At 39.7% G+C, this 24,283-nt stretch overlaps 1 protein-coding gene across 1 annotated transcript in view; it reads right to left on the bottom strand.

Moving 5' to 3' along the window:
* The window catches only part of LOC117422896 (alpha-N-acetylgalactosaminide alpha-2,6-sialyltransferase 1-like), a 31,984-nt gene extending 26,684 nt beyond the window's left edge, over positions 1-5,300 (bottom strand). The window contains exons 1-2 of the mRNA XM_058989964.1: positions 5,176-5,300; positions 1,885-2,407 (exon numbers count right to left, since the gene is read on the bottom strand). Of these exons, the coding sequence (XP_058845947.1) occupies positions 1,885-2,407; positions 5,176-5,285 (633 nt within the window). The 5' untranslated portion in view covers positions 5,286-5,300. The remainder of the gene's footprint in view (positions 1-1,884; positions 2,408-5,175) is intronic.
* Positions 5,301-24,283: the final 18,983 nt, after the last annotated feature.

Below are 24,283 nucleotides of genomic sequence, written 5' to 3'. Positions count from 1 at the left end.
CACCAACATTAACATACGCACGCATATATACAACAAATGCACACAGGGACGGGGCACATTGCCACAACCACACCCCAAACTCACTCTAAACAATACAAAAAACACAAAACCACCACAAAATAGGCTGCACCCCATCACACCATCTTAGTCTCCAGACTTGAACCCCATTGAAAACCTGTGGTTTCAATTGAAGAGGGCAGTCCATAAGCGCAGACCGAAGGATATCAAGGATCTGGAAAGATTCTACATGGAGGAATGGTCTAAGATCCCTCCCAATGTGTTCTCCAATCTCACTAAACATTATAGAAAAAGACTCAGTGCCGTTATCCTTGCAAGGGGAGGGTGCACAAAGTACTGAAAACAAGGGTGCCAATAATTGTGACACTTTTTTTTGGAAATAAATTTATAATTTGAGAAATGTGTAATTTTGGTTGATTCCATTGAATCATTAATAAAGTCAAATATATTCTACATGTTGGAAAATTACAATATAGCTCAGTACTGGTATTATTTATTTTATACAGTCTTTTTTGCTCATCTTTATCAAGGGTTCCAATAATTTTTCCAATATATATATATTGTAAGATAGCGGGTTGTGAGAGACAGCAGGGAGGGGGTTAAAACCTCCCTGCAAAAGAAACATGTGAGAATGCACTTTTTGGTTTATTGTTTAAATTTGTTTAATTGTTTTATTAATGATCATCCGCACCTGGGCGTTATTGGGGAATTAGACCCAGGTGTGGTGTTTAAAAGGAGAGCAGGCAGTCTGCTCGAGGCTGCTGAGGAGAAGGAGGCAGAAAGGGGTGCTCTGCTTCCTGGCAGTCGTGAGGTAAAGTGCTGTTTCAAACCAGTGTGTTTTGTGAGGACGGGGAAACAGCGTAGCTGTCCCGTGTTAGTCAGGGAGTTCCTGGGTGTTAGTTAGTGCTCGTACAGAGCTATGTGTTTGTTTTGTATTTTGTTTATTTTTTGTTCATTAAACATAGCGCACCAGCGCTTAAAAATCCATTTCTGTCGTGTTGGGTCTATTTTTAATCCATATTTTTAATGCAATCCTTTACAATATATATATATATAATCATTATCTCAGAGGAGAGCAGAGCTGCAGGCATTGGATTCCTACATACATCCACTCTGAATAATGGTTTTCCCTAGGACTCACTATGTAAAAACACACTTTATTTTATATATTTTTCACTTCATACTATGGTGTATTTGGTGATTTTAGCCTTTTTTCAAAGTTATTCATTTTTGTGTGTTTCATAAACACTTTAGCCTGCTATTTTATTATACAATCTATTGAAAAGAAAAGCAGTGCAATCATCAGTATCAATAACTTCACTGTAATATGAATAAAACCTCGGTAACATTCATAGTTTGCAGCAATGATGGATCTCCTACGCCAGACCCTAACTGCTGTGGTGCAGGGGGCTGCTAGGCCGAGATCCCAGGTAGGTCATTGACTGGTGTGACCTGTGTTGCATAAAAGTAATTGTTCACCTGGAATAAAAGGTGCTGGCTTTTTCCCCCTACAATGATGTGTTATTCATTTACACATGTCATCTGTTCACATTAAATGTGTTTATATCTGAAGATTATTAAGTTAGGTTTGGATTTTTTCAAAGCAGACCAAAAATATAACTTTCCTGAAATCTTGCACAAACAAAGCCGAGACCTTGACCTTTTCTTGGTAATTTTTTTAGATTTTTATTTTTTGGGTTACACCCCAAGGTCAACGGTCAAACACTATGATATGGTGTAACGTCTTTTTGTTTTCTTTCAAATGTATTTTTCCTAAGGTTACATTACCCTTACAGTACATCCCTGTTTTACAAAGAAATAAGAATTTGTAAGAAACATCAAGCCAACACTCTTAGCTTTCCTTACTGTCTTTTTTGCAGAAGGGTCCCGGTGGTAGTCCTCCTCTATGTCCCACTTGGGGTACTGTTGAAAATCCCCGATCCTTAAGGACTTTTTTGGGGTCTGCGGTCTTGGTTTTTCTATGGTAGACTTCTTTGTCTGGGGTTTGGGTCTTCCTATGGTAGCCCTGTCTGTTATGGGTTTGGGTTTTTCTTTGGTCACCTTCTTTGTCATGGGTTTGGGCACATTCACCAGTGTGGCTTGCTTTTCCTCAGTGGGTTTGAGAGGTGGCTCCAGGCTCATCACCGGCGTGGCTTGCTTTTCCTCAGTGGGTTTGAGAGGTGGCTCCAGGCTCATCACCGGCGTGGCTTGCTTTTCCACAGTGGGTTTGAGACGTGGCTCCAGGCTCATCACCGACGTGGCTTGTTTTTCCACAGTGGGTTTGAGAGGTGGTTTCCGGCTCATCACTGTAGATCTTAGAGAAGTGGCTGCTTTTTCTCCTAAAGTTGTTTTGTCTTGCTTTTCTGGAATGGAAGCCACCATGACATACCTATTGTTGGATTTACAACAACAACAAGAACATTTTATTTATATAGCGCGTTTCATAGCAAGTATCCCAAGGCACTTTACAAGATTTAAACAAACAAAAAGAAAAGGTACAATTAAGTACAGTTAAAACCAAGTTAAAAGTACCGTTAGATACAATTAAAAGCCAATTTAAAAGTCTTTAAAGAAGTTTAAAAAAAACTGCAGAGAGTCTCAACTTTTAATATAATTTGGCAAGGAGTTCCAAAGTCTGGGTGCATAAACAGAAAAAGCCCCGTCACCCTGAGCGCGCAGTCTGGAGTGGGGGACAACCAACAGAGGAAGGCAGGTTGCGAGCAGGGACACAGGGAGTAAGCAGGTCAGCAATATATGAAGAAGCGGTGCCATTTAGAGCTTTATAGGTTAGCATTGCAATTTTAAAATCAATCTTAAAGTTAAAAGGCAACCAATGGAGTCGACATAGTACAGGTGAAATATGATCACACACTTTTGATCTTGTTAGGATACGAGCAGCAGCATTCTGGACATGTTGAAGTATAAATAACATATATATTTTTTTTATTAGGAAGGCCACAGAACAAAGCATTGCAGTAATCCAATCTCGAGCTAATGAGTGTGTGAACTAACCTTTCTGCACCTACTGATGATAGAAAAGGACGTAAAGAGGCAATATTGCGGAGGTGAAAAAGGATTATTACTTTTAATGGTGGAAAGGGGAAATTAAAATGAATATGTACAATATTTCCATAAACAACATATGCATGCACTATAACAACATATGACAAGATGAGATTGACATGATAACTCATTATTTTAATAATTAGCTAAAGCATTTTGACTTCCACCTTCTTCAGATAGCAAGGTGGAAACATCTAGGTACACTGATGTTGTTCTTTAAGTTTGCACAGTATATACTGTAAATACAACTGGTAATTAAAGAAAATCATACCATTGCAATTCGGTTTTTCTGAAACATAAATTGATTCTATAGTCTATTTTTATCACAGACTTGACCAAAACAAAAAGTCTACTGCCATATTAATTAGAACTAAATATGTTTAAAAAAAAAAAAAAAAGGCTTTAGCCCTTGGTGGTGAAGATGTTTGACACACCAAGCATGGAAATAAGCTGCTAAAACTGTATAACTATTCCCAGGCAGTTGCTATTTGCATACAAGTGAAATCCTCCATCCAACTAGTGATAATAATCTGATATTTATTTAGTTAACACCCTTGAATGGGAACAAAGTATGTTTCCATGTTATCTAAATACAACTCAGAACCTTATTGGTGTCCAAAATCTAGCAATCTAACAATTATAAAAACAATCAAAACAAGTTTAAAATACCACTCCACTGTTACATGTTAGTAACTGAGCTCACAGTAGATGCAATCCAGAGAGTTATCAAAAGAACAGCCATTGATTTTTGTACATTATTAGCATTTTGCTATAGTTTTAGGCAGGCAGTTAATTAAACTTTTACTCTGCATAAAATGATTTGGTTCACTTTTTACACAAAAACTTTTAAACACAGCTTTTTAAGCATCATCTTTGGGGATTTTAAGCCATCCAATAAGTGAATAAGTAAAGAGACAATTTCAAACATTAATACCACAGATCACACAGGGACCTGCCACTAGTTTTGTGGGACGTACACAAGGAAGGCTTGATCGCAAACAAGTGGCAAAGGATCACGCTTTATTTTAAGGACTGTTTGTTTTGTACATGTTAATGTACATTATTTATTTTCTGTTAACTGTAAGTTAATAATATATAATAGGCCAGCTAAAACTACAAACACCAGAGCCCTATGGAAGATCAATCAAACACCAGAGTCCTATGGATAATCAGTCAAACACCAGAGCCCTATGGATGATCAATCAACCACCAGAGCCCTATGGATGATCAATCAACCACCAGAGCCCTATGGATGATCAATCAAACACCAGAGCCCTATGGATGATCAATCAAACACCATAGCCCTATGGATGATCAATCAAACACCAGAGTCCTATGGATAATCAGTCAAACACCAGAGCCCTATGGATGATCAATCAACCACCAGAGCCCTATGGATGATCAATCAACCACCAGAGCCCTATGGATGATCAATCAAACACCAGAGCCCTATGGATGATCAATCAAACACCATAGCCCTATGGATGATCAATCAAACACCAGAGCCCTATGGATGATCAATCAAACACCAGAGCCCTATGGTAAATACTTTTCATCGTATTTCAGTTGTTTATGCACTAATTAATTACTGAGAAGAAAAGATTTCAGTTTGTTTAATTAAAGAACTCTGCAATGGTTTGTTTACGTGTTTCCCTTCCATTATTAATGTGAAGTTTAAAATAAAGCACCTTAAAATATCAAATAAACCAAAACAAAATGTATTTATTGCCATTGTTATTTAATAATTAATAAATAATGTGTTTTGTTGGTTTATTTTAAAGTAACTAAAAGCCGTAAATCAGAAAAAAATGATCATACATCAAGGGTATGCGCGAAACTTTGATATTACATTGAGTTTCGTACATTCGCATACGAAAGTAGTTTGAAATGAACTAAACTACCACAGCAGGGATGAAACTAACTTATGGAAGTGAAAATGACTTTAATACATACGAAGTCACAAAAAGCTACGAAAAGTCAAGATACAAAAGAAAAATCAATGATACTTAGAGCCTATACTATATGAGAAATAGTGTTACCATAAAGGCAAATACACATAAGGTAACATAAGGTAACTCACATAAGGTAACTCACCAGTTTGGATAATCCACATTTCCCTGATATTTGAAAAAAGCGGCTATGATTACTATAGAAATTATGGCTATGAGACCAAGAAATCTCTTCTTCAAACTCTGATACTTCATGCTGTAAAGGTAACAGAGCTACCTGCTCACTGAAGTTATCTGCCGCTGTGGTAGTACACTGTGACCTGAGGGAGGTTCCTTTTGGATTTACTTTTGGCAAACAGAATTGTTGCAGTGCCAGATTTGTGACAGCATTTACCTGTATCTCTCATTCATTTAAAAAACATGACAGCATTACAGTACAGTTCTAAAAATGGAGTTAATATACTTTAGAAGGTTATCTATCTAGAAGATCATTTTATTATCTTGCTGAGCTGAATGGGTCACCTCTAATCTCTGCTACAAGCACACCAGCAGAGCTGTGAATCAGACACACCAAACTGGTTTTAGTCCTAGCGCCTGGGTTTTAGTCTGTCTTGTTTTTTAAAAACATCTGTTTGATTGTTCTTGCGTGCCAGCGAGTATCTTAGTGCACAATGGATACTAGAACACAGACGGATCAATAAACTACATTTCAAATATGTTGTGAGCAGCCAAGGCAGAAATGTTATTGTTGAGATGGGTGACAAAAATAAGCAGAGAAAAAGACACTGCCTCAAGCTTGTAATTAAGGCTACACACAGAGCTCTTCAGCTACAAAGCTTGTTTTTTATAACACATGGCTCTCTTATTCATACAGTGAAATCCATTGCTTTATCTATCAATCGCTAATTATATGAACATTCTAGTTTACAAATACTTGTGTAGCTTGTAGCGGGTCTCAGTGCAGTTGTGAAACAGTGTTTCACGCAAGCAGCTGTGGAGCTTAATGAATGAAAAACAGGAATTACAAAATTACAATTAACAAATCACACAAGCTCTGTTTCAAATGCACTCGTGTGGATCAGTTCTCATGGCCACTCGTGCATGACGGCTCAAAACCAATTTGAGACATATTATTGTGTGGTAATATATTCTGACCCGTATATTATTCTCGATATATTATCCATTATCCAAGAAAGTAATGGATAATACAGTATATCTTTTCATAAAAGTCTGTTCAAACTGGACATTTAATAAAATATGAGTGTACATTTAGATTAATGAAACAATAACAACACAAAATGCAGTAAGTGTTCAGCGCAGCACTGGAGAATGCATAACCCAGACATGTCCGTCTCATGTGACAGGGTGTACCATTCTTACTGGAGTGGAGAATGGTTTTTTTTTTTGCCAAATGTGCTGTAGAAATTTATGCATTAGTTTTTTTTAAGGATTAATATTAAGTAGCAGTTGCCATGGGCTATTTACTTGATGCAGGATGTGGTGAAAGCAGCAGGGTTTCTTTTGTTTAGTATCTGAACAATATATTAAACAAAAAGCCTAAAAAGGGACAAATTAAAGAGTAAACGTGTATTAAATGGATTAGTAAATGAAGAGACAATTAAGGCTTATCTTTCCCTGCCATCATTCTTAAGCTCAAAGTATTGAAGTAACTTATAGAATATCAAATATTCATTCAATGGCTGTTCCTTAGTATAATGTTACAATGAGATGGTATGGGTGCTACGCTGGCTTTAATTGTGTCTTGTGTAACTAAGGTATCTTGTGTCTCATATGCCCTGTGGGTGTTTGATATATACTTTGCAGGTTTTCATGTACACAGTTTAAAATCCAGCCTTAAGCAAATAGTGATGTTATATTATTTACAAAAATGTTTCTGGTGTCTGATCAAAACATGAATTAAAAAGTAGACGTAAATTCGATACTTCATCTCTTTTTTAATAAAGAAAAAAAATCAATTTTTCAGTGCATTGACTCACATTTTGTATATAAACGTGTACAACATTTTGTGTACATTTTTTTTTACGTATTCCTTATTTAGTGCATCACCAATGTTTATATGGCATACTAATCAAGTTGCATGATATCATTAATATTGGTCATGCATGTTTCTATTATTCTTATATTTCAAACCATATTAGGAATATATGTACATCAATATATGGATATGTGATTGTGACAAGCAGGCTGTAGTGGATGACTTCAGACCAGAAAGGAATACACAGAGACAGTAGTGGGTGGAGTTGAAACTGAGTCGCAGCAGCACTCAGTGTTTTAATGAAACAAATAAGATTTAAACAAAAACAGCACACGGCACTTTACGCCAAAATAAATAGACGAACAAAACGATAAAACAGTAAACAGAACAGACAAACAAACACGGTGAGTGAAAGAAACTTATATTTACTTTATTCTACTTTTATTTACTCCTTCTCCACACCCGTTCTCCACTCACGAGCACACAACCCCGAGTGAGTGAAACGTGCATCTATATATACTGTTGTGCCGTGATTCAATTACTAATATTCACTTGAATCCCAGCATGTGAATTAATTATGTGCAACCTCGTGCTCACATATTACATACTTTAAATGCACGTGAAGTGAAGTGCAACTCCCGTGCCTAAATACAATTATACATTTTAAATAACTCATGCTGCACACACCCATTTATATCCCGTGCAGCCATCTCTATACACCAACATTAACACACGTAACATACAACATATAACACACAAATGCGCACAGGGGCGGGGCACATTGCCACAGTGATGCATATATGTAACATATAAAACGGTTAGATTGCATATATTTATAATATAAGTATCTGCATTGTTGCAGGATGGAGCATGAACTTGATATACTGTGATGTGCAGAACATTCCTGAGGTAGAGTTGATTTCCTTGTTGATTTGCCTATGATGAGTGAATAAAAATGTCAAAACAATCAGGAATTTGTTGAAAAAAACCCTGCTGAGATGTGGACAAAAAAAAACTGTACATTCAAAATACAATTTGTTTAGTTTTACTTTGAAAGTATGACAAAGATATTAGCGGTTAATGTCACAAGTGATGAATTTTAATGGGTTCCTGGGTGTTTATTTTGTATATTTTAAATTGTGTGGAATCCGCTCCTCTTAAACCCCTGCTGTTTTTTTTTTTTTTGCTGTGCTGATTCATGGACAGGGTGCTGTTCTGCCTAGCAACAGGAAGCCCTGCCGGGTTAGTGCCACGGCCAATGGCGCTCCAGGTGGGACTATATAAGGCAAGGAGTTGAGACAGGAAGCAAGAGACATGGAGGCAGGAAACAGAAGACTGGACTGGACTGGACTGGACTGGACTGGACTGGACTGGACTGGACAGGACTGGACAGGACAGGACAGGGCAACAGGAGTGCGTGCAGGCAGAAGCGCGTAGCCTTGGAGGAATCATCTTGGGAAATCGACTGGTTGCTGGATTATTTTTCTTCTGGCTGGAACGCTGCTGAGGGAACTGGCCAGAGTTTCAATCATTGGATCCAACGGGTTTGGAAAAACTATTTTTTTTTATTCTTATCTTTTTTGTGCGGGATAGTATAGGATGGAAGGCTGCATTTTGTGGCTGTTATCATATGTGATAACCAACATAGCTATCTTATCTAAACAAAAAAAAAACAAAGGGATTCTCATTCACGTTTTTTTTTTGTTACTTTATTGTTGATTTCATTTGGACACTTTAATTTGTTCTGTTTTCTTTTGTTCACTCGCTTTTGTTATTGGATTGTTTCTGGAACAAGATAAGGGTTATTGGTTGGTGTCCCAGCTTTTGGACACCTGGGTTTTTCTCCCCACGGATCTGGGAGAGGGGTTATATTTTGAATTCTACCTGTGCTGAAAGAAATAAGAAGAAAGGATTACTTGTGTTATCGTTTACACAGATGGACAAATTCCTAGTCTATTTTTTTTATTGCAGAAAGAAAAGAAACTACTTACCTACGCTGGTCGGCCCCGTACCACCCTTCTGGGTGTATTCGAGGCCTATGGCGTGTTACTTACCTCACCTCCAGGTTTTCCAGTCCAGCTCCCAGGTCGGGCGTGGTGGCAGTACACAGAGGGCCGGGCGAGGTCTGAGAGCGTGGTAGGAACGTGGGAGAGAGGAGAGAAACGTAAAGTGAAAGACTGGCTGAAGGGAAGTGACCAGAGCTTCTGGGTGGAAGTAGTGATTTACTTACCTGTGTTTCAGTTAATGACGCTTCCTCCTGCTTCACTCCTCCTTCCCAGGTACAACGGGGACAGCGGTGGATGGTGGATGGAGGGGGAGACCCCGGGAGCGTGGGATTTACCCCCGGAATATTTCTTTCTGTTTCGTCCCATCTTTGTGTTACGTCCGTGACACTGATGTTTTACGTGGACCTTGTTTTTATGTTTTTATTTTATTCTCGGAGCCAGTGACCGACAGGAGGGGATTGCCTTAGTGTGCTGTGGATTTTTGCTTTTTTTCTGTTCTGTTTTTGGCATTCCCTAGTGTGGTCCTTTTTTCGATTTTAGTCTAGTGATCTTTTTTTGTACTGTGTTTTTAGTACCCTGTCGAGAACAATAAAATTTGTTTTACCCGATATGGTTTCATTGTGTGTGTGTGGGAACCTGGGGATCAAAGAACCTGAACGGGAGAGTATAATTATCATTCAGTTACTAAGGTCCTTGCCTTATTAAAAACAAGGTGGCATAGTTGTCAGCTACATAGGTATTATTGTCAAGGTTATCTCAGGTCACCCCACCCGTGACATTAAAATATATTAAAAAAGCCACAGATTGTTTGAGTTATTTTAATTGTATCACCACCCTGGGGTCCACTGGAAATAGACTTCCCCTCGAAGCGTAGGTCTCTGTGTGTGAGGAAGTACTGGTGCAGTGAATTGCGTCATTATTGGTGTGTGAGCTAGGCTCCACCCTATCCTTTCATCAATCAGATCTACTTCCTATTTAAATCATTAGTCACACCGTACACAGTGTCTTGTGTTTTTTCATTTGGTTGTGAACCTAAGCGGATTGCAAGACCCCCAGCAATTTCTTTCTCTGTAAAGAATAAAGAAAAAATTAAGGATGGAGTACTTACCGCACATCTCTTCCTCGGATTTGGAGGATTTGGAGGATAACTTCATGTCCGATTCAGAGCATTTTCCGACAGCGTCAATCCAAGAGCCGTCACCCCACCACTCTTCCCCCTATCAGGCTTATCCAAAACATCCCCAAACAAGTGCCTCCCGAGCAGGATACCATACTACTACCCACTGTTCAAGAAGTTAATCCTCGCCGATTCAAGCGGCTACGAACTCAGGATATCTTTCCTGAGCATCTATACTTTAAGGACTGGACTTTCAACAAGCTCATAAAGACCCTCATCAAAAACGGCAGTGAAATGCGAGCAGGGAGCAATCAAGAATCCTTTTTCATTTTTTACTCTGAATCAATCTCAGTAGAACCTATATTTCCACCCAAGACAACTCCCCAGCCGCGCTCAGCTGTTCAGCGGCCCAGGTCAGAGAGTAGGCATACCGTCTCAGAGCAAGCAACTCCAGCTGCCAGCATGTCATCACACTGTCAGGCAGTCGGTCCAGCCAGCGAAACTCAACAGGAACATTCTCAAATTTTCAATGAAATAAAAACATTCATGCAACCATTCACAGATACCTTATTCTCAGTCAACACCAAACTCATTAACTATTTATTTGACGATCTAAAAAACGGGTTTTCAACCAGACTCAGTCAGATCCCTCCCTCCTCCTTTCAAAGCAGAAACCTCAATTCTGCTACTCAAGAGCCCAAGACAGTACAACCTCTTATTCAAAAAGAGATTTAAAAAGGATTTATGGTCGGTCCGTTTGCAGCTCCCCCATTCAGGATTAACCCCATTGGCATCGTCACTCAAAAAATGTCAGGAAAAAAGCATCTCATCATCGATTTATCAGCACAACAGGGATCAAGCATTAGTAGCATTAACCACCCAGCATCCCTTTTATTTTGGCAATTTCCATGTTTTGTTTTTACAGATTTTTCATTCTTATCCCTCAAATAAGCAATTTAGACAGTTTTCAAAACAATTTTTGCCTTATTTTTTTTTAAATAAAAACTTTTAAATTGTTATTATGAAAGCAGAAATATATTATTCCAATATAACTTAAATAACAAAATAACAACAATGTGTTTACAATTGTAGCATTATTATATAGATCACGACATAATATCATTTTTTTTTCAATGGCAGCATCATATAGAATAAATAACATATTTTTTTACAATGGCAGCATTATAATAGCATTATAGTACTTGTGCAGGCATATCACTTTTTAGAAATAATTTTTTGTGTGATAGATTTCAAAGAAGACGCACTTCAAATCCTCATCAATGCTAACTTCTTTATCTAGCACATATACATCAGAAAACTTGCCTCGCACATTTTCAATCACATCATATACAGTATCTTTACCAGTTTCAGGCACGGGTGTTTAGCGCTGTTACATGAATTATCTGTGAAGTGTAGGCACAATAAATAAATAGGTTGTTTTGATCAGTACCAATCCTGAAAAGCCTTCCTTACAACTTGTTCCACCAACAAATAAAAAAATAAAAAAACTCCTTGTTTTATTCTCTGGAGATACACAGGCATCAATTTTTCACTCTCAGCTGTGTATATACAGATGACCCGGTCTGTCACTTTCTCCAACCCTTGGTTAAGCTCTGCTTCCTTTACCTCAGCAGGAAGGTTCTCCACGAGTCAGAGGGGACCCCAGGCCAAACCCAACCTTTTAGCATCTCATGACCTATCACTACCCTAGCAATCTGAGGGGCTAAGCTTATTCTTGCTAAACCTTGCTGTAGGAGCTCTCCCTTCGTAACACAAGGCTCTCTTCTCATTTCAGGTTCTCTGGGGGGGCATCTCCGTCCCAACTGGAAGTCTATAATTCATGTCATCGAGGGCAGCTCTCAGCTCTTCTCCCTTTTCTTACTTCCTTTCAGGTGCTTGAGCCTCTATTTATGTACGCCCCCCCCCCCCCCCAAGAGACGGGGACCCCTCTTTCATATGTCGGATCGCCCAAGAGACTGGGATTCCTTGTGTATGTCGGGTCCCCCAAGAGACGGGGACCACTTTTCTATGTGTTTCAATCTTTACTAACTCTATGTTCCTGAGGGTGCCGTGCGCCCAGCCTTGGAGGTTGCCTCACCACGACTCAGTCTCACATAACTGTGGCGGTGACTTCACCACAACGTGGATCTCGTCCTGCCGAGGGCTTGGTCCTAACTGTGGGCGGCTCTCCGAGAAATCAGGTGACATCCCTACAGATAGCCTGGCTCCCGCCCCATGAATTACAACTCAGACCTAAACTGACTTAGGTTTGACCAGATTAAAAGATTCTTATCATTTGTAAATCTCCCTCCCGACCTGTGAAGCGAAAGGGAAAGGCTTTGGGCGGGTTGGTCTGACAGTTCATTTCCTGGATCGGAAAGTCAGTCAGCCTGGAAAAAGACAAGGCTCCGTTGCCCGGAAGGTAAACGAGGTAGCAGCTGCAGGCAATAGAGTCAGCTGTAATCGTTTACCAAGGGGTCATGCATGATTGCATAAAGTGGGCCGGAGAATTGTAAATCTTTTCCTTCGCTTGGGTTCAGAAACGCACGGAACTGGAAGGACCGGGAGAGTTCCCAAAAAGAAACAAAAAGTATTTGTGAGTATTTTGTTTGTTGTAGCACTGTTAGTAATTGTGTTTTGTTTGTAAATTCACTAGATGGCTAACACGTCTCCGGAGCTGTCGCCTTGGGCCAGCACTACCTGGAACAACAACACCACAGTCACTGTTATTTGTTATCACCCACCTTGAGCACACTGCACGCACCCGGACCGGTGATTTGTGTTAGTAGTATTGTGGGAGCGGATAACGTGTTATTATTTGTTTTGTTTGCAAATCATTATTATTATTTTCCTGCCGAGCTTTACACCAAGGGTTGTATTGCCGGAGGATTATTGTTTGGTCGTCAGACCAGGATTTGTGTAATAATAAAAATAACATTTCCAAATTGGATTACAGTTTTCACTTGTGATTATTTCTGCACTGCATCACCTCTGCGTCTGTTACTTTGCCACAATCTCATACAGTTTTAAAAGGAAAAATGTAGTCCTGGTAGTTTAAAAAGGGACATAGATACTACATTTCTCAAAAATACTAAAAGAAACGTAATAAATTCAATGACAAATGTTTAGACTATAAGTCCTTCTCAATGTCTTCCAGGTACATTGTTCAATGTGGTTGCATTGCCGGCAGTCAGGAGTAAAATAAAGACCCAGTGTTCTTCCAGTTGTATCCATCCGTATGTCTCAATATTTGTATATCATTTGAATATAAAAGAAGAGAAGAGGTAGAACAGTTCCTTTTAAATGGCGTACAGCTTCAGTTGTTCTTCCACGTCTACATCTGACATCTCTCCAAAGGTGTCTTGTTCTCCTCCAGCAGTTTGAAGATCGCAGTCAGCTGCTCTCTCTGCACTCTGAAACACAAACAGCACAGATTGGTGGAGGACCTTTCTTTTGGCCCCAGTTTTGGGGAGCTCTGATCCCATAGCGCCTAGTCTTTTACATTGTTTAACTATTACGTGATTGGTCTGATAGAAAGTTTTCATATAATAATACATTGCCTAAACAATACTGGGACCGACGATGTAGGAATGATCTTTTTAAAGGGTTTGTTTCCACATGTACGTTTCATGTGTACTAAAACAGCCAAGTTACAATAAAGTGATTAGGCAACAGGAACTATTAGCAAATAAAAAGGGCGTCCAAGTTAGCAATAGTGGCTTTTAAAACTTGTAGATATCACATGTTTACAGGGCTGCTTGAGTCTAATTTGGCGGTTTTTGCACACGTCAAATGTTTATCTAGGTTGATTAGTTCTCTTATAAAAATATGTAATTGACGTGTTACAGGATCGAGGATTTACTATGAACACACATACACAACACTATACACAAGGAATGTTTACTCCGTATTTCATTACTGTTAAGTACACAAATATTGAACAGAAACCAGAAAGTAAATCTCTTAGTTTCTAAGCAGAATACTCAAGTCAAAGCTCTAACTCTGCATTCAAGCAGCTAGCAAGGCCAGTGAAATATGACAATGCTTATCCTCACACATACATGTATCTAGCAATTTGCTAACCCCCCCTGTCACACGGCTGGCTGAGTGGTGCCGTCAGATCCAGGAAATGAATAACAAACAGGACAGATGAAATGAAATGATGAAGACGCTTGTTTGCGCCGGTTTATTTTAAATAAAAAGGTTTTAACAAAACACAGGACACGGCACTTGAGGCCAAATAAAACAGACAAACAAAACGGACTAACACTCAAACAAACGGTGGACTAAGAGACAAACAAACACGGTGAGTACAAACAACTATCAATTTAATTTACTTTACTTTATTTTATTTTACTTTACTCCTCTCCACACCCGTTCTCCACTCACCGAACACACAACCCCGAGTGAGTAAAACGTGCATCTATATATACTGTTGTGCCGGGATTCAATTACTAATTAATTATTCACTTGAATCCCAGCACGTGAATTAATTATGTGCAACCTCGTGCTCACATATTAAATACTTTAAATGCACGTGAAGTGATGTGCAATCCTCGTGCTTAAATACAACTATTCATTTTAAATAACTCGTGCTGCACACACCCATTTATATCCCGTGCAGACAACTACAATACACCAACATTAACACACGCAACATACAACACAGAAAAGCACACAGGGGCGGGGCACATAGCCACCCCCCTCCCCCCCACACACACAGGCATACACACACACACACACACACACTGACACACACTGACACACAGGCACACACACACACACACACTGACACACACTGACACACAGGCAAACAAACACACACACACACAAACACACACACACACACACACACAGCCTAAACTGAAACGGTGCAGATAATCTTATCACTGTGCCTGGGTATCCGAGTGGGGATGACGTTCTCAGATCAGATACAGAAGCTGACAGATACACAGCCAGGTACTCGGGTGAAAAAAACGCACTGCGCCACCGTTTTTATTAAGCAAAAATAAATAAAAAGGTTGAACAAAAAAAAACACACACTGCTCACAGAGCAGGAATAAAAGTTTAAGCAAAACAAATCTCGCCCACTGATACCAACAAACAAATAAACAAGTACCGTGCTGGTGCTTCCAGCACACGTAGCAATTGTTATATTTTAACAACTTTTTTCATGCTCTCTCTCATACCCGTTCCTCCTCTCAAACACCCACCATGAGCTCAGAAAGCTGCAGGCTTATATACCGGTGGCCATCTCCAGACTAGCAATAAATTAATCACTTCATTAATCTGGAGATGGTCACCTTCTGCACAAGTTTTGTGGATGGGCTTCCCCATCCATACTGCCAAACAATAACAAAAGATTGTGTTTTTAAATCAACACAAAATGCATTTAAATCACACATTTTTAAATCATAATACACTGTGTTTTAACGAAACACAAAGTGTTTTTTAAATAACACAAGATACAAACACCCGTTTTAAAATAAACAATACATATATTTACAAGCAGGGCTTTGTCCTGCCCCCTTTAATTATGCGCAGGGCTTTACTCCCGCCCTGCTACAGTCACATTAAGTTTACTAATGGTAAACAGATTAAGAATATAGCAAGTTTATACTTACTTATAGTTACTTCATCAAGTTTCACTAAAAGTTGTTTCACACGCAAGGTGTGCAAACTAAATAATTAATAGTTCAATTCTATGTAAATGTGTTGCTCAATGGTCCTTTTTGGTCAGCTGGGTGGGAAACTCAATCTGTTGAAGTGTACACTATAAAAGGCTCTCCTCAGCAACAAAGTCTTCAATCCCGATAGAAATCAGAAACTCAGCAACAAAGTCTTCAATCCCCGATTAGGATCAACAAACAGCTGCAACAAAGCCTTCCATCCTCGAATAGGATCCACAACAGTGCCCATCCACTCTCTCCTCTTCGCTGAATCTTTAGCTATGCAGGTAGAAGGCACGGTTTCTTTTGGATGCTGTGGCTTTAGGTGTACAACAAACCCAGACTTGTTTGTTATATAATACTCTACGGCAGTCCTCCAGCCGGGCCTCAGTCTTGTCGCATTTGGTCATTGACTTGCTTGCAGCTTGCTTCCTCTTCTTGGGTCCTGTTCTTAGGCAGAGTTCCGGAGTTTCAGCTTCGCTTAGCAGAGTGACAGCACCTCGTTTAGCAATTGATGTGGAGTGCAAAATGTTTAGTTTTGCTTGTTTAATGTCCTTTTCCTCTCGGGGCATGGATACTTTATGTCTTCCTTGTGTTAAAACTCTTGTTGTTGCAGTTGTGAATTATCTGTACATAATTCAACTGTCCTTTCAGCCTAATCCAGTCCAGACACCACCTACCCCCAGTCACCTAGTTCAGTGGTCACACAGTTCAGTATGTCTGCTAGGAAAAGGGCCCTTTTCTTCAAGACAGAGATTTCATTACTTAGTCCAGTTACATTTCTAATACACATTCAGGTATTAATATTATATTCAGAGAATATGCACCACGCCTATCTTGGGCACTGTGGTAATTCCACATTCAATTAGATAACATTATGAAGAAATTAATAAAAGGGCTACAGAGTTCAAACAAATATACATTTCATGTTAGATTGTTCTACTTTGTGTCGGCTTATTTCTCCTAATCCAGGGATGTTTGTTTCAACTATGTTTTTAACTGTTAGATTGGACCATTAGGCCTCTGGCCAGGAGAATGGCATTCCAATAATTGGATAGGTGCAGTCTCTGAGCTGCAGGGAATAATGCAAGACAATGGTAAGAATGCTGCTTCTGCACGAGTCATTAGAAGCCACTTACTGGAGACCGAACAGACGTGTTTCAAAGCCCTGTATACTGTAAATCAGTAGCCTCAGGAAAAATAACAGCAACACTGTGGCAAAGTGGTTTACAGAGCACGGGTGTAGAGGTGATGCAGTGCTCACCACCAGTCCAACAACAGTTCAATGGTGAAAAACAAAGCTTTATTATTTGCTTTTAAATAATAATACTGACTATACAGAGCAATGTGTAAAGTCAGTAAAACCATGGGGTTCAGTCCTGAATAATAATACTGCACACTATACACAGACACGGTCACGAATCCCAGCAGTGAGTGCTCCTTGTGTAAGTGGTGAATTATACAGTAACAGTGAAACACTAGTGCAGTGCAGTCCAAGATTCATGCTGATGATTAGCGATAGCTCCCAGATAGTTTAGCCATCTAACAATGACAAATACAATTATTAATAGATAGACAAAAACAACACGAAAAACACTTTGGTAGCAAGTGCAATCACATCTCCTCCAATCCATGACTGACACATCCAAACCAGTACAGGGCACTCTGTTCCTGTTACACTGTGCTCTCACAGGTCAGGAGGGAGATTGTTGACTAGGATTAATTTGCTCTCTGTCAATAAACCAAGGCAATAAACCAGAAAATTGTTTATTCAGTGACACAAAGCATATTTATTCTTAGACAATTACAGGATATAGTGCAATAAATCAGGATACATTGCAGTTACAATTCTGTGTGTACACCCTGTGGCGCTATAATGTGGTACAATTAAACCCAACTACAGTACTGAGATATGTATGTATAGTACCCTAATGTGAACCCTGTTCAGTGATTGTATAGTGATTGTTCTAAGTACTGATTAGAATCTGAACCACATTCAAAAACCTATTTCATTAGGGCATTGTGGTTCTGGCCTTACTGAAAATCAAGCCTATCAAAATCAATAGATGTTTATAGGAATCTACAGAAAATGTAAGAAATGTATTGCTAGTTTTACAGATCTGTTGGAAATGTAAGAAATCTATAGAAAAGCGTGTTGATCTGTAGGAAAATGGCAAAAGAAAAACCACTGACAATAAAAAAATATTCAATAAAAACAAAATGTTCAGGACATAACCTTAAAATACCTCAAGGAAATGTAGACACACAAGCGTTAAACTGGAATAAACATTAGATTTCTTGGTACTTAAGGCTGTCATAATTCAGGTAGTACAGTATAGCACATACTATGAACTATACCCATATGACCCTACCATTTGCATTATGGCTTTTCATTCTTAAATATATAGTTTTTGTTTATTGCATGTATTCAGATGACCACAGTTACTATACCATAAACCAAAATAATATATTTGGGAGTCAGTTAAGCAGACTAATAATAACATTTATCCAACGAGAATATAAACTCTTAAACTAAAGAAAAAAACAAGACCCTGAAATATTATTGTGCATTCATCCAGAACCTGCACATTTGAGACCCACATAACAACCATATAACAAGCAGAAATACACAGTAACATTTATGGAATTATTATGTTAGCTACAAAAAACAAAATCAATTACAAAATAATGTGTTCAAAGTTCACTCTAAATGTTCAGCCTCCCTGGGAAAAAAAAAACCAGCATGTGGCAGGCTGGCTTGCAGTGGTGAGGTGTGGTGACGTCACGGACCAGGAAGTAACTGAACCAAAACAATGAATGGGCTGGTGAAACTGAACGCAACGGCGTTCAGCTGATTTTTATTAACTAAATAAACAAAACAACAAAACAGAAACCAAAGGGCACGAGGGCCAAACGAATAAACAAATACTGTTTAGCAGTCGTTTTTAAATGTAGTTATTTCTCCTCGCTCGCTCTCTCCGCTCCCAGTACTCTCCTCTGTACACTCCACTCTGCAGCATGGACAGCAGGTTCTTATACTCTGGTCGAGGGGTTAACAGTCTGCACGCGTTTGGTAAGGATGCGCGACTGTCAGCTAGTTAAATAATCAGTAGCTGATCAGCCACGTATCCTCACAGGGTTTTTAAATTATAAATATAAAAAACAATACCAAAAGATGCAGCGCTTTTATCCGCGCCGCAAACAAATACAAATAATAATAAATAGGGGCGCGACACTCCGCCACACAGCAATACATTCAGAGGAGAATGAAAAGATTTTAATACGTGAATACATGGTGGAACAAATGCTTTCAGTCAGGCATGCAGACAACTAGATTCAATAATGGAAAAAATAGAGATACAGGTATCTTTTTACAATGTAAAAAAGTGACATTTGTTGTAAATATCAGGAAGATTTGATATTGTGCTGTGAGATGGTCCAGCAGCCTTTCACTTCTGTGGAGCGAGGTGGCATTGCCAGCGACAGTGAATGCCAAGCTGTGCGGAGAGAAGTCTTCAAGAAGTCCTGAAGAGGCCTCGTCTCAACAAAAATGGGGCGTAGGGGATGGGGGTGGGGGGCTTTAAGTCTTTCCTTCGGCTCTGTAAGACAAAATTAAACAATGGCTGTTGAGTTTGTTTTTTAGTACAACCTGCAAACAGCAAATACATCTGCACACCCCTGTGTAGGGCCATTCAGAAGTCAGATAAAGTACTGTATTCCTTCAAATTTAAGACACCCTCAAATTTAAGATGCATCCCACATTTCCCACCCTCAATTTGAGGAAAAAATAAATATGCATTTACAAAGATACAACCTCAATTACACATATGGAGGCAGTCTGCTGTCACAGAGCATTATAATTATGTGCTGCTTCTCATTTCCAGTCATGATTACACACACTTGTTTTTCTCCCAATTTGTGAACTGTGGTATTGCTTGGCATGTCGAAAATTCGGGGTCTGATCAGCATTTCCGATCTGTCCAAGCTGGTACTGTTTGTTAGAAATGCTGAAATTGTAAAAGCTTCTCTTTGAATTCCTGAGGAAGCTAATGACGCTTCTTTGAAAATGGCTGCCTGTATGTCCATGGATGATTTGAGATCGAGCAGTAACGTTTTCTTTTGTCTTTTCTCGGCAGTAAGTCATGTTGCTGTTTGTGCATTCGGGCAGTGACGTCTTTCTTGTCTTTTCTCAACAGTAAGTCATGTTGCTGCTTGTGTATTCGGACAGTGATGTCTTTCTCGTCTTTTCTCGGCAGCAAGTCATGTTCCTGTTTGTGTACTCGGGTGGTCATGTCTTTTGTTTACAATTGTAATACGCGCATCACTATACTGTACTTGAATTTAAGACGCAGGATATTTTTTAGAAGCAAAATATGTTCCAAAAAGTGTGTCTTAAATTCAAAGGAATACGGTAATAAACCATTGAGCAAAACCGCCTTGTTTGTTACTCTGTGGTAGAGCTGGGACAGATCCAGATTGCAGGCAGTTTGCTGGCAAACCTATTTACAGAATGTACCAACACCAGTTCTTGTTTGTGCAACTTCTTAATTGATGCAGCAACAACCCTGCACACTGTGCAGCATCAATATAACTTGACACGTTAAATACAAATATCCAGCTGTTTTGGATTCTGGACTTAATGGGTTTTTGCTTGAGAGGAGATGTGGATTTTCCTGGTTTACATTCTTATCAGCCTTTGCATGGATTTCAATTTCAATCATGGCCAGCAAGTTTGGTCACCCATTGATCCCAATTGCAAAACAATATGTTAAGTCTACCTCTACAGGATGACATTCCCACACTGCAGCATTGCTCTGCTTTTCATCCTTCAGGTTCTTCGAAAGCAGACAGTGTTGTGCTGCCCTCATCTGCATTCAAACCCCATTGAGCGTGCCTGACTCAATATGGACTGTAAATGTGTTCGTGTTTAACAGAGTCAATACACCAGGGAAGAACTGACATCACTTCCTTCTTCACAGAACCGCTGCCAAGTGTGAGAGCTCTAAACATTATCTTCCACTTTTTTTTGTCTTTGGGGGGGTTTGTAAAATATGTTCAAAATTCAAGCAGTTTTTTGTGAAGAGCCATGCAGCAATGAGACAGCTGCGCCCCATTCCACCTGGTTACATTTCATGTTGCTTCTCAGAGGGCTGACCTGTATAAATATTTTTATAAAAAAAAACTCCAAAAGACATCTGAGAACCATTGATTTAAGAGAATACCACCAAACCGATAGAAGAAGCATCGGTATAGAGTGAGAGGTCATGGGGGGTAGCATTCGTAAAAGAGAGAATGGCCGTTCCAGTGCTATAGGAGAGAGAGCTGAAAGGATTGAATGAGAGAGCTGGAGAGGTTGATGGAGGAGATATAAGGATAAAGTGAATGTCATTTAGATGAAAGAGGGCAGATGGAACCTGAATGAGGAATTGAAATTATTGTAGAGCTGTCTACCACCGGAATGTTAGGTGGGTCTTCCATGAGAATCTTTGCTTGTTGAAAAATCAGGTGGAGCTGAAGAATGAATCAGAGAAACTGCAGATGCACAATTCCTAAAAAAAAAAATGCTGTCGAGAGCTGGGGAAGATAATCTGAGGCTGTGTCCAAAAGCAGCCTCCTCTTCAGTCTCCTCATCAGAGGTAGAAAGGGAGGTGGAAGCACAAACCGCAAGTGTTAGAATAGAGACTACTGAAGAATCTATTAAAGATCATGATCAGGCTGAGACCAGTCAATCCGTGTATTGTCCAATGCTAACGGAGAAGCTGCTTTGGCTGAAAAAGCTTTATGCTACAAATAAAAAGTATGATAATTATACCGTCATATCTAACAGAGATATCTAGTCTAGTTCTTTTTGTCGGTGAGCGCAAACTTCACAAAGGAGAAAACAGAAACAAGCACAATTCTCCAAGAGTAATTTTTTATTTTTTTTTATTTTATTTTTTACACAGCCAAGGATCCCGAGATTTTAGAGTAACAGACAGATCTCCAGTCAACTACCCTGTGATCCAGAAATGCAATAAGAATCAAGACCAAATTAACATCTTTACCTTCAATAATATTGCATCTCAGTTGAGAAGAGAGAGACTGCAATTAACTACTGAAACAGCAGAGTGTCCTGAAGTCAAGATTGGCTGCTCAAGAACAGGCGTGGCTGAAGCAGCGGGAGAGGCGAGCGCTGCAGCTGGTGCTCTACTGATTAGCATGTAATGGCTGCCGTTTCTAAGCGAGAGATGTTATCAAGTGCATCAAACGATCATATACTATAGAAAAGGAGGTGGAGAGAAGATTCAGGGTGCATTGGTTAGTCGTGAGGGGAAATGATTTATAGCTGTTCGAAGAGCGCCATTTACTTTGAAGGGGGAAAGAATGATAGGAAAGCAAGTCTCAGTCTTGCTTTCAGGAACCTTGCTGACTGAAGGCTGTTCTTGATGACCCTTGAGACCTGGAAAACATAAAATGTTAGTCCCCTACTGTGGCAAAGTGCCCCGCCCCTGTGTGCATTTGTGTGTTCTGTGTTGTATGTTGCGTGCGTGTGTTAATGTTGGTTTATAGTCATTGGTACACGGGATATAAACGGGTCTGTGTTTCACGTGTATTTAAAAAGTGTAGATTTGTATTTAGGCACGAGGAGAGCACAAATCACTTCACGTGCTGGTTAAATATAATATGTGAACACGGGGTTTCACGTAATGAATTCACGTGCTGGGATTCAAGTGAGTAATTAATTAGTAATTGAATCCCAGCACAACAGTATATATAGAGACACGTAGCATGCAGTCGGGGTTGGGTGTTCGGAAGAGGAGAACGGGTGAGAGAGAAAGGAGTAATTAGAAGTAAAGATCGTAAATATAAGTGTTTGTTCTCACCGTGTTTGTTTGTCTGTCCGTGCACCGTTTGTTTAGTGTTAGTCCGTTTTGTATGTCTGTTTATTTTGGCGCAAGTGCCGTGTCCTGTTTTGTATTCCGTTGTTTAAACCTTTTATTTTGTTATTAAACGCTGAGTGCAGCCATTGCACTCAGCTCATCATCACCACCGTCTCTGTCTGTGTTTGAATTCCTTTCTGGTCTGACGCAACCCACTCTGGCCATCTTTGTGACACCTACCCACTGTGGCCTCTTGGATGCGGATGCAAACCCATAGGGGGAAGAGGATAGAGGACGCAGGAATGGATGCCTGTTGCAGAGAAGCTAGAAGTTAATGTGACGGTAGATTCTGAGCATCTCAGAAAGCTGATAAGCACGTGGCTTCATGACCAGGTCCTCGAAGGGGATTTGTCCTTTTATACTTCAAATATGTTACAATGTTGCAAAAAGTGGGCGAACTGTATTTGAAAGTGTATCCATTAATATATTCATATTTATAAATATTTACAGTTGCAGGCTAGCTGCTTTCTATATTGTAATGTAACACCAAGCTAGCTCCTAATTAGTCAGTTAAAGATAACTAAACCTTCGTCCCAATAAGCTTTCAGCTCACACAGGTCAACCACAGCCTTGCATGCCGCAGCAGCAGCCTTTCTATTATTATTATCAGCTATGTTGATTCACCAAACTGTTGTTAAATTCCCTGCACCGATGAGCACCAAGTGATGCAGAGCACTGATGAATTTAACAACGCACTCGGAATGAATTGAAACTGAAGAATGTCAGTTGATATCGGTAGGCAAAAGGCTGAGGCAGGAGGGGAATTCCTGAGAATCCCTCAGAGTCACAACGAACTGCTGGAATGGATAGAAAAGTTTGGAGTGTGTGAGCTTCACAGTGATAGCAAACCATAGTACTTGTGGTGTTATACTGCCAACTAGAGGTTGTGACTGGAATTAAAACCATTGGCTTGAGTGAAGCAGGGTAGAATATATTTGGTTATTGTGATTAAAATCCTTGTCTAATTATAACAACATTTGCATATTCTTTTTAGATTTGAATAATGAATATATTCAATACATCTTTTAGAACAGTTAGTTGTGTATATAAATAAGTAGATCCACAAGATGAGCCTGCAGTATTTAGATGTCACAATTCGATGAGTTGAACTCGCCTCCACATGGTTGCTGTGGTAACCATGGTCTGTGACGTGTCGGTGGAAGAGTTGCAGTACAGAAGTGTCGTTGGAGCATGTTGTGACCAGTCAAAATCACGAGCCGCCACTGGTTGAAATGGACTTTGTAATGGGCTGGATAGGTATTTTAAAACGCTGAACGTACCTGATGGAGATCCAGGATAGGATCTTCTGATGGAACGGTAAATTGTGCTGGCTCTGTGGGAGAGGGTGCTGAGTGGGGAGTGGGGGAGGGGCGCCTGATTGCAGACGAGGAGTAAAGACCGATTCAGCAGACAAAGCTTTGTGACGGATTTAAATAGAGCTAAGGCAAGGTTATCACTGACTGTCGGCCAGTCCTTGCCATACAAGTGCCCTGCTCTCAGTAGACAGGCAGCAGCTCTCTTCCCACGGTGGGGCGGGGCCGCCAG

This window comes from Acipenser ruthenus, chromosome 17 (genome assembly GCF_902713425.1).
Source record: "Acipenser ruthenus chromosome 17, fAciRut3.2 maternal haplotype, whole genome shotgun sequence".
Taxonomy (NCBI): Eukaryota; Metazoa; Chordata; class Actinopteri; order Acipenseriformes; family Acipenseridae; genus Acipenser; species Acipenser ruthenus.
This window is presented reverse-complemented; position numbering and strand designations above follow the sequence as displayed.